This window comes from Exserohilum turcica (genome assembly GCF_000359705.1).
Source record: "Exserohilum turcica Et28A unplaced genomic scaffold SETTUscaffold_3, whole genome shotgun sequence".
Taxonomy (NCBI): Eukaryota; Fungi; Ascomycota; class Dothideomycetes; order Pleosporales; family Pleosporaceae; genus Exserohilum; species Exserohilum turcicum.
This window is the reverse complement of record NW_007360136.1, coordinates 1,931,995-1,942,771: the sequence shown is the minus strand read 5'-3', so window position 1 is coordinate 1,942,771 and position 10,777 is coordinate 1,931,995. Positions and strand designations below refer to the sequence as shown.

The window sequence follows — 10,777 nt, the reverse complement described above, 5'->3', positions numbered from 1 at the left end:
AAAAACAGATGTCGTTTACGACAAAAGAAAGAATATGGACGAGAAGAAAAAAAAAGTTTTTCATAGCTGGTATTTCTTCTTTTTTCTTTCTTTCTTTCTCCAAAACGTTGTAAGTATACTTGTATTTGCATGGCGTATGTATGGTATGTATCTACAAGATAGAGAATGAATGTTTATATATGATTACTATTATTATATTTCCCCCACCCCCCACCCCCCCTTTTTTTTTGTTGCAGTTTGTGAACGCTGAGGAAATATCCAGTGTTGGATATTTTGTACGTACTGTATGTGAAATTCTTGCGTGTGTGTTTTGCTGCGTAAGTATAGCTGTGTTGATAAATGTTGTTTTGATTCAAATATTGAGTTATCGTGCTCGTTAAGTAAGTAGCAATAATGTGTGTGGGCCTCTGTCTCTGTCTCTGTCTGCCTTTCCACATACACATACATACACATACACACACACACACAAACATACCCTGGGCAACTAACATCCCTTTCATCCCGCGATACCCTTTGCTTCTCCGCGAACTTACACAGCATTTCTCGTCATGCATCACGCAATTTTTTTTATAAAAAAGTATTTCATTTTCAGCATACGAATCTACATCAATTAACCCCCCCCCCTTCCCAAAAAAATGAATCAACCGAGAATCAAGACATTATTTTTTTTCAATTGCACAGCACACGCCTACCTCAAGAGGAAGAAGAAGAAGAAGAAGAAGAAGAAGACACACGGATGAGTGGGTGTGATCAAAAGTCCGTCTTACCACCCATAACTTTAGCAGCATTAACAGCATTCATCTTGGAAGCCCAGCCCTGCGCAGGCACGATTTTGCGGACAGTGCGGACCTCGTCGGAGGCGTAGCCGGGGATACGGATGTTGTAGTTGCGCTCGAGGATGACTTGGATGTCGCGGATGTCTAGTTGGGGGGAGTCGCGGAGCTTGGAGAGTTTGCATGCGTTGCTGATGACGTTGTCGACAAAGTCGTCGGCGAGCTGGAGAACAGCCTGGGAAGTTGTTAGTGGGAAGGGTCAAGTTGGGGTTGAGGGAACGCTTACCTCTTCGACTTCGGGTGTGAGGGCTTCTTCCGAGCCGCCCGTGACTTGGCGGACGAGCTCGTCTAGCTTGCGCTTGCTGAGTACACGGTCGCCATCGCCCTCAAGCTGGAATGGTGGTGGTCGTGGGATGACGGGTTGGCCCATAGGTCCTGGCGCGCCATTTGTGGGACCACTCATTGTTGGTCGGGATTGGCCCATGTGTACGGCCTGCGGTGATGTCACATTCAAGTGGCGTGGAATTGGCATCTTGGGATTGTTGAGCTGCTCCCGTTCGCGACTGCCAAAGTTGCCGCCCTGTCCGCCTGGTTGCATGGGAGTGTTTGTGCGCTGAGGGTCGGTATAAGACCGGTTCGCAGCGCTGACAGCCGCTTGATGAGAGAGTGGAACTGGCGGGCCAGCTGTTGTTGCAGATTGCGGATGTGGTGAGTTGCTTTGGTGCGCATTGGCTTGCATGGGGTTGATCTGGGGTCGCTGTTGCTGTGGGTGGAAGTTTTGTTGCTGTTGTCCTTGCGCGAACTGAGGCATCTGGTTTGGTGGCATCGACTGAGAATGAGGACCCGGCGGTGGTCGAGCCTGTTGTTGTTGCGGCTGCTGTTGCGGAAGTGAAGGAGGCATCTGCGGGTTGTGCTGCTGCTGGGGCTGTTGTGGCTGCTGCTGCTGGTTTGCCTGGTTTGCCTGATTTGCCTGTACGTTGAACTGTGGTTGTTGCTGAGGTTGAGCTGGCTGTTGTTGTGGTTGTGGTTGCGGCTGCGCTTGCTGGCCGCCTTCAATCTTGATTTGAGGCTCTTCTTTTATCTGGGGTTGAGCAGGCGCGTTAGGCTGCGACGGCTGTCGTTGAGGCGGCTGCGGTTGATTCTGAGATTGTGGTTGTTGTTGTGACTGCTGCTGCTGCTGGGGTGGCGGTGATTGTGCTTGGTTTTGCGCCTGGGCCTGGCCCTGCGGATTCTGCTCGCGCTCTCCCTTCCACTGTTTTTGCAGAGCTCGAAACTTGTCAATCTGGGCCCTCATGTTTGCGTGCTCCTTTTCAATCTTGGCCTTCAACACCAGTAAATCCTGTGGCAACTCTTGTCCGTTATTCTGTCGCTCGCTCAGCTGTTGCATAAGCTTCTTTCTGTTCTCGTTGAGGGACGCCTGTTTCGCCAACATGTTCAAATAGCCAGTCCGGTATTCTTTCAGCTTGACCTCATACTCGGGCGTGCCCGGCGAAGGCCCATTCAACGGCCCCTGCATGGGGAAATCTTGGACGTGCTTTACTATAGCAGGATCCACTTGGCCGCGACCTTGATTTTGGCCTTGGTTAGATGATTGTTGCCCCTGCGACTGTTGGCCCGATGCTCCCGCGGCGCCTTCGGCCCCCCGGTTGGGAGCCTGGCCACCTTCCTGCTTGACGGTGTTGGAGTTTTGCCCAGCCGCACTAGATTGGCCTGCTTGTCCCTGGTTTCCCTGTTGCTGCTGTTGTTGCTGGGCCTTCAATTTGGCTCGGTGTTGACGTTCGCGCGTAATGAACTTCTGCGACGACTCTGCGAGCTTTTGGCGGGCATTGGTGTTTTCTTGACTGCCTACCGGGTGCTGGTTGCAAATGGTCCAGAAGTTCTGCATGATTAAGCGATACTTTTGCTTCTCATCTTCGGGAAGACACTGTAGCTTGAGGATATCATCGGGGCGCAGTAGCTGTTGCTGTTGTGGCTGCTGCTGGCCGCTGGGCTGCTGTGGCTGGTCGGTCATGGTGAGGGCTGCGGACTCCCGAACCGCGCGATCGAGGTTTTCGAGGCTGTGTGCAAGATGTGCTCGGGGCAGGTATGGTTGGGCGAGTCGCGTGCTTGGTGCGATTGAACGAATGCGCGCGCAGAGAGATGGGGTTCCGCGTGTGAAGTTTGACGACCGGAGGGAAGAGGATTGGGGTTGTGGTTCATGGAGAGCCAAGCCACCAACCCCAGTGTCGCGCGGTTGTACAACAGCACGTGCACGCGTCTTTTCCACACTTTGGACCAGAACCATGAACAGAGAGGCCATATAACCCCAACAAATATATTGGCATCGCGTTGAAAATCCGTCTCATATCACTATTCTGACGCGTCTGACGACCGATTATCCTCCACTGTTGTCTTTCCCGCCTCTGCCTTCGCCAACGCCCGCTCCCGAGCATTTCTGACCTCCCACTCGAACTCCTTGAGTGCCCTGAGCTCGCTACCAACAAACAGCAGCCCCATCAGACCGTCAATGACGCCCACACTGAGCCCCAGTGTGCTCAAAAACATCAATATGAACGCGACAAAGTTCCTTGGTGACCACCATACACCAATCAAACACCCAATCGAAAGGGATAATTGGTAGAAGAAGTGGCCTATGCGCAGCTTGCGCTGCACCCGCTCCCGATCCTGGTACTTGACTGTCGTTGCCAGGATCTCATCGTACGTTTCGATGGGCAAATAGCGTTCCGGCAGAGCCCAAGGCGACAGCGGGACAGCTGACGGCGCAGTCGAAGTCCTCGTCAGTGTTGCCTCCACAGAGAAGTGGTCACTGAGAGAGCAGTGGAGTGTAGGATGGCGCATTTCCATGCCCACATTGGCTTCTTTCAGCTCCCACTCGGCCATCTCCTCGTTTGTCTCTGGGTTATGAGTCCTTCCGCTGCTGAAGAAGATGTAGTCGAGCCGCTTCGCATTGGGGTCTGGAACAGCAGGATCAATCTGCACATTTTCGCCCTTAGCAAGACGCCTCTGCTGCCCCTTGTTCCACCGCCAGGAGTTTAACTCGCTGTCACACGTCGCCCCGTTGATAGTCATGTTGAACTCAGCAGACGGGATTGGGACGCCTCGGAGCTTTTCGACCTCGTCTCTTGCTGCACCGATCGAAGACTCGGGATGTAGTATGCGCCATACGTCACGGACCGGCGAGTGTGTCTCTATAATGCGGTGTGCGAGGGATAGGGGAATCATGTTGAAGTCACCCATGCCGATGACAAGGTGTCCGCGTTCGGCGGCTGCACGCATGAGTTTCGTGATTTCCCATGCTTGGGCTGTTCGGTGGCAGAGGTAGGAGTCGTGGGGTTCGCGTTCGTAGGGGGCGTGGAGCTGCTCAGGTCAGTGTGTGCACTTGGAGTCTTCGCCAAAGGGATTGGGGACAGACATGTGTACAGAAGACCTCTGCAACATCTCTTTGCGAAGGGCCCATTTGTATCCTTGCGCAAGCCACGCCTTTGCCTACGAACCAGTCTCCTCGGTAGAAGGCAGCAGGCCGTCCGTTGAGCGGATACCGCACCATGTTACTCTCGATGATGGGCCATCGAGATAATATGACCAGCCCGCCGCCAAAGATTCCGCTGTGGTAGAACTTGCCATAAGGCAGTATGTGTTTTGTTTTTTCACGAATCGCATGGTAGTCTTGCTGCGTCCAGCACTCTTGCAAGCCGACGATATCTGGTTGCTGACTTGCGGCGGCGATCTGAACACCGATTTCTGTGAGGCGCTCGTTGCGCAGCTTGGAGATGAACTTGAGGCCCCAGCAGTTGAGGGAAAGAAGTCGAATCTTGGAAGGTGGCTGGATAGCTTGAGAAGTCATGGCGGGCGCGTACCTGGAGAATTGGGAGGACAAGCAATGATGCAACCGGGGGAAATAGTTCCTGGGATGCTGCAGGGGTGCTGGTAGACCGCCCGGACGCTAGCAGCCATATTGCCGGCCAGGCGCGTTTTCCCAATCCAACACCAAACATCTTCCTACTCTGCATTTCACAATGGATGGCACTCCTTCTCCTTCACCCAAAAGACGGCGTGACGACGACGACGGCTACGATGACGAACGACCGCGCAAACGCTCAGCATCCCACACACCACCCAATGCTTCGCCCAGCTACAGACTAGCTGAACGGCCTGCGCGCCGGTACAGCAGAGACAACAGCGAGGACGACCGACGAGACTATGCAGAAAGAAGGCGGTCCTATTCGCGATCCAGATCACGCTCACCGCGCTCGCGGTCCTCATCACCAAGTCGGCGGCGCACTTCTCCACGACCACCACCAAAGCCAGCTTCCCTCAACTACGCCCCTACGCTTGTTCTGCGTGGCCACAAGAAAGGCGTAACCTGCGTCAAGTTTTCTCCCGATGGCCGATGGCTCGCCTCTGCATCCGCCGACTGCACCATCAAGATCTGGGACGCTAGGACCGGCGAACTCGAACACACCCTCGAAGGCCACCTCGCGGGTATCAGCACAATATGCTGGTCACTGGATTCCAAGATTCTCGCGAGCGGCTCCGACGACAAGAGCATCCGACTCTGGGATACAGCAACGGGGCTAGCACATCCCACTCCATTCATCGGGCATCACAACTACATATACAGCATAGCGTTCAGTCCAAAGGGCAACATGCTTGTTTCGGGCTCCTACGACGAAGCAGTCTACCTGTGGGATGTGCGCGCCGCTCGGGTCATGCGCTCTCTACCCGCACACAGCGATCCAGTCGGCGGCGTCGATTTCGTTCGGGACGGCACACTCATCGTCTCGTGCTCGCATGACGGCCTGATCCGTGTCTGGGACACAGCAACTGGCCAGTGCCTGCGCACCCTCGTCCACGAAGACAATGCCCCCGTGTCCTCCGTCATCTTCTCGCCGAATGGAAAGTACATCCTAGCCTGGACCCTCGACTCGTGCATCCGACTCTGGAACTACATTGATGGAAAGGGCAAATGCGTAAAGACGTATCAAGGGCACGTGAACAAGAAATACTCGCTCCTGGGAACCTTTGGAACGTATGGCGATCGCCGAGCTGGGCAGGAATATACTTTTATAGCGTCTGGAAGTGAGGACAACACCGTCGTCCTCTGGGACGTGAGCAGCAAGAACATCCTCCAACGACTCGAGGGTCACTCAGATGCTGTGTTGAGCGTTCACACGCATCCCACAGAGAAACTGATTGCCAGTGCGGGGCTAGATCGTACCGTGAGGCTATGGAGACCGAAAGAAGGCGCAGTCGAGGCCGAAGAGAAGAAGGCAGACGGGCACAACGACGCAATTGTTGAGAATGGCATCAAACAAGAGGAAACCAACGGCTACGACCCCGATACCTTGCCTCCGAACCCTTTCATCGAGGCCTGAGCGCAAATTAAATAGTCGGGAAAAAAAAGTTAGATAATGGAAAATGGGGGGAGGAGACGAAAGACTTGGATATAGTGAAGTAGGTAATTTAAGATACCCCAGTACCAGTTTGTTCAGATGTAGAGTTAAAAATATTGTCCAAATTCTCTCTCTCTCTTTCTCTCACACAAATGTATGATCACCCCTTCAAAAAGCATACATCAAGGCGGAATGAATGCCATGCCCTCTTTTTTCGTTTTGGGTATTAAAAAAACCCCCCAGCCTTCCCTCGAACGCCCATTGTGATTCATAACAAGGATCCCGATAGAGGAAGAAAAAAAACGCCATGTACAATGCCCATCTCTTTACATCTCAAACAACATGTCTTTCCTTTGCCGTCGTGCCTTTCATTCGTCTAGCTGAAATGGATACCCTCTTGATTAAACGCATACAGCAGCTTCAAAAAGTCGCCTTCGTCACACAGCCTCGCTCTTTTATCCGCAAGCTGCGTCTCATCTTCCAGGACCTTTCTAACCTTTTCCCTGACCAGCTCCGCGAGTCTGCCCTTGCGCTTGCGATTCGCGCCGTTTCTGTTCTTCTTGCCCTCAGCTTGCAGCTGCTTGAAGAAATCAGGCAGCTCATCGTCTGGGTCATCTGGGTCAGAGAAGCCCTTGAATTCGTCGTCTACATCCATGGTTTCGGCCTCTTCAGCGGCTGCGATTTCGCTGGGGTCGAGCGGGGTATCGTCGATGGGGATGTCGTTTTGCGCGCAGTACAGACGGTAGTTGCTAGTGAGGAGATCGAGGACGGCGGCGGTGCCCATGAAACTCGCGCGCAGAGTCCTGTTCTTACGCACGAAGCAGATGCGCAGCAGGCCGTCCCATTCCTCGTAGGCGATCTGCGGCCGTGGGTTCTTGGGTTCGATGCGCACCACGTTGCTTTCGACTTGCGGCGGCGGGTTGAAGTTGTTACGCCCGACTTTCATGACGTGCGAGACTTTGGACCACATTTGCACGTTGACTGAGAGGCGCGAGTAGAGCTTTTCGCCCGGTCGCGCAAAAAGGCGCATAGCGAATTCGCGCTGAAACATGAGTACGCAGCAGCGTGGTGGGTGTTGCAGCGCCAGCAGCTTAAACACCAAGGGCGAACTGATCTGGTACGGTGTGTTGCTAATGCATACGTCGAATCGTGGCAATTCGGCCTTGATTACATCGCCCAGTCGTATTGTAAGTCTCTTCTCTTCGGGTGTGCCTTGCACTCGCTTTGTCAATTCGGCTGCCATACGCGGATCCATCTCGACGGCTGTGACTTGCTTTGCTACCTTGAGTATCAGGACTGTCAGGTTACCGGTACCAGGACCGACTTCCAGGACGTGGTCGCTTTGCTTGAGGTGCGCTTTCTGGACAATGGCTGTCGCGACACCGGGGTTCTTCAGGATATGCTGACCAAGGTCCTTGTCCATTTTGAAAATCGAATGCGCCGCGGCGGCTGAAGTTGGCTTTGCGTAAGGAGAGACATTGCTGTCGCCGGCTTTGCTGCGCTTTTGCTTTGCTTTGGGCATCTTAGGCGGTCGTGGGTGGGCTTCTCGCTTGTTCCGTGGAGTTGATATGGGTGGTATTGGCTCTATGTTATAAGCGGCACGATATCTAGGACACCGCGACTGCTCTGTCAAGCGTCTGTGGTGCTACGAGGAGGGAGTGTAGTTGGCGACAATGTTGGCGTCGGCTGTTGGATGTGGGGACAATTTTTTGGATGTTGCGGACTTAACGCGGGGTTAGCAAAGAAAGGTGAGCTCGCGTCTCTGCTAAACGCGTCCTCGGTCAATGACGTCTGGCCGTCTTTCCTTCCACCATCGCATCAATTGCTCATACATTTCATTATTTTCGTATGAGACCCGAGTGCATGCAAGCCAGAAATCTTGTTTTCTTTTCCCTGCGCAGTCGCTCTTTTGCCGTTTCCATTCATGCTCGCTCTCTCCTGAATCACACTGCGTCGAAACCGCGCTCCTCGTTCGCCTTTTCGAATATCACCAACATTCAGCTGCAGCGTCATTTTTCGTACCAAAGCTTGCGTTTTACTACTTCTCGCAATACGGCATTCGCTCGGCCCCTCCTAGCACCGCCTTCTTTGTCCGGAATATCACAAAGAAACGTCTCGGAAAATGCGATCAGGGGCGCATTGAGCAATTTCTCTCACCGGCTACACATTCGATCTTGTCTTCACCACTCTCGCTTCCTATCCTCCGCTCCTTCCGTTCGCACAAAATACTTTTCGCCTCATACGCTTGCGCATTCCCGCACTCAACATTCGGCCATATCAACCGTCTCTACCGGCTCACAGACCCCACCTACAACCGACAGCGATTTTCCAGCAATACAAACCATGGCCAAGAAACTGAGGAACACGTCTTCTGACTCTTCACTTTCGCCAGTCCCGGACAACCTTGTTTCAGCGACCGAATCCGTTGCCGCTGTCCAGCCGGTAAGCAATGGCAAGAAGAGAAAGGCAGAGACAACGCCGCGTACGAAAAAGACCACGGTACAACACACTGCCATAGAGGATACTGTCACGCCCGCCACTGAGTCACCTCGGCCTAAGAGGCGCGCTACGAAAAAGGTGAAAGTCGAGCAGGAGACAGACGAAGAAATAGTTGCTCAAGAAAGTGATGGCAGCGAAGGCAAGCCTGAGAAAATACCCCCAAAACGTGCCAAGGTTGTGAAAAAGACGGAAACGTCGGCCAAAACAAGCACCAAAATTATGACAAAGAAGGCCGACGATGACAAGGAAGCCAAGCCCAAGAAAACAACAAAGTCCAAGACCAAGATTGCGAAGGTTCTACCGCCCATTGCAGAGCGTACCAAGGATACCAAGCTGCGAGTTGGCGCGCATGTCAGCATTGCCGGAGGTAAGTTTTGGTCAAATTTATGATTCGACTTGACCAAGTTCTTAGCAGACATGAACTGAATATAATGATTAGGTGTACACAACGCCATCCCCAACGTCGTACACATTGGGTAAGCCTTTTAGTCTTTGCACATCAAGAACCCTGTGCTCCAAAAATCCATCTCTTACTTAGACAAGGCTAACTTTGCTAGTGGTAATGCTTTCGCCTTGTTCATGAAGAACCAACGCAAGTGGGAAACAGTCGATATGGATCCAGAACATGCACAGTTTTTTATCCAATGGTGCAAAGATCACAGTATAGACGCTGCAGAATGCTGCTTGCCTCACGGGTCCTACTTGGTCAACCTTGCACACCCAGATCCGGCACGCAAGAAGCAGGCCTATGATTCCTTTCTCAACGATCTATCGCGATGCCACAGGCTCGGTATTCGCTATTACAACTTCCATCCTGGCAATTCCAACGCAACTTCGCACGAGGAAGGCATCCAGATCATTGCCGAGAACCTTAACAGAGCTCATGCGGACCCACAGACTGGTAAAGTTGTTACGGTTCTCGAGACCATGGCAACTGTGGGCAATACCATTGGCGGTACATTTTCTGACATTGCAGACATTATCAAGCTTGTCAAGGATAAGAGTCGCGTAGGTGTTTGCTTGGACACATGTCATGTGTTCGCCGCCGGCTATGACCTCCGCACCCCTGAGGCGTATGCTGAAACGATGAAGAAGTTCGATGAAGTAATCGGCTTGGATTATCTCAAGGCTTTCCACGTCAATGATAGCAAAGCTCCTCTATCCAGCCATCGCGACCTCCACGCTCGTATCGGCACTGGCTATCTTGGGCTCCAATCGTTCCACAACCTGATGAATGACGAACGCTTCCATGGCCTTCCAATGGTTCTTGAGACGCCGATCGACGTTGTTGACGAAAACGGCAAAAAGATCGAGGACAAGGGTGTTTGGGCCCGCGAAATCAAGATGTTGGAAAGTCTTGTGGGTATGGATGTTGACTCTGAAGAGTTCAAGACGCTGAGTGCACGTCTTCAGGAGGAGGGTTCTGCTGAACGCGAGCGTGTCGGTGACCAGGTGCAGAGGAAGGCAGTCAAAGATGCAAAGCCAAAGAGTAAGAGAGGGGCCAAGAAAAAGACAGAGAGTGAAGATGACGATGGCATGGAAGAATAGGCACGAGGCCCGTAGGACTGCTGACTGGCGCCACCAACAGGATATGACGCATGTGGATCCGTTCGATCAAAAGCAAAGATTCAGCTGAAACGGATACAATATACCAGTGCCTCGGCCCAGTTTCGGAACCGCTAAGATCGGAAGAAGCGTGTGTGATGCATCAAGCCCAGAAGACTGGGATATGGGGCGGGTATGATTTCATGCATTTTAGCAGCGAATGCAGACGGGCTGTGTCTGCCAAGCTGATGCGTTGTACATGTTGGATCGAAGAGCTGTTTTGTTGTTTGTATCATGCAGAATGCAGAGTGCAGGATAGCAAAAGGGTCACTTCTCCGCATACACCAATTCGGCATCTCCACAATATCATTCCAGGCACACTCACACTGTATCTTTTCTGGATCTACCTGGCTTTCTCCAAGATTGGGTATCAAGATATAAAAACAAACCATGAGTATGACGCCATTAGATCAATACACAAGTTCAGTAAGATATACACGTTGATGGTGTAGGCCATGCTATACTCAGGCCCCCTGTATTTAACTAGCTCACTTCACGATTGGCAGA

The 10,777-nt window shown here is 52.5% G+C and overlaps 4 protein-coding genes across 4 annotated transcripts; 2 read left to right on the top strand and 2 right to left on the bottom strand.

Annotated features, from left to right (window-relative positions):
* Nucleotides 1–750: 750 nt before the first annotated feature.
* Nucleotides 751–4,617, bottom strand: SETTUDRAFT_91078 (uncharacterized protein; the record flags this gene model as incomplete). Its single annotated transcript, XM_008029367.1, has 4 exons — nt 751–1,008; nt 1,060–2,830; nt 3,124–4,130; nt 4,186–4,617. The coding sequence occupies 4 exons, from the start codon at nt 4,615–4,617 to the stop codon at nt 751–753; spliced, it is 3,468 nt and encodes a 1,155-aa protein (XP_008027558.1).
* Nucleotides 4,618–4,789: 172 nt separating this feature from the next.
* On the top strand, nt 4,790–6,148 carry SETTUDRAFT_137419 (uncharacterized protein; the record flags this gene model as incomplete). The annotated part of the gene is made up of 1 exon (XM_008029366.1): nt 4,790–6,148. The coding sequence occupies one exon, from the start codon at nt 4,790–4,792 to the stop codon at nt 6,146–6,148; it is 1,359 nt and encodes a 452-aa protein (XP_008027557.1).
* Nucleotides 6,149–6,542: 394 nt separating this feature from the next.
* On the bottom strand, nt 6,543–7,739 carry SETTUDRAFT_137417 (uncharacterized protein; the record flags this gene model as incomplete). The annotated part of the gene is made up of 1 exon (XM_008029365.1): nt 6,543–7,739. Exon 1 carries the CDS (start codon nt 7,686–7,688, stop codon nt 6,543–6,545), a length of 1,146 nt encoding a protein of 381 aa, XP_008027556.1. The 5' UTR covers nt 7,689–7,739.
* Nucleotides 7,740–9,253: 1,514 nt separating this feature from the next.
* On the top strand, nt 9,254–10,649 carry SETTUDRAFT_163801 (uncharacterized protein). The gene has a single exon (XM_008029364.1). It carries the CDS (start codon nt 9,278–9,280, stop codon nt 10,211–10,213), a length of 936 nt encoding a protein of 311 aa, XP_008027555.1. The 5' UTR covers nt 9,254–9,277; the 3' UTR covers nt 10,214–10,649.
* The last annotated feature ends 128 nt before the right edge of the window (nt 10,650–10,777 follow it).

Excerpts from the sequence above, each read along its gene's own strand:
- SETTUDRAFT_163801 (XM_008029364.1), top strand. The coding sequence starts at position 9,278 with ATGGATCCAGAACATGCACAGTTTTTTATCCAATGGTGCAAAGATCAC.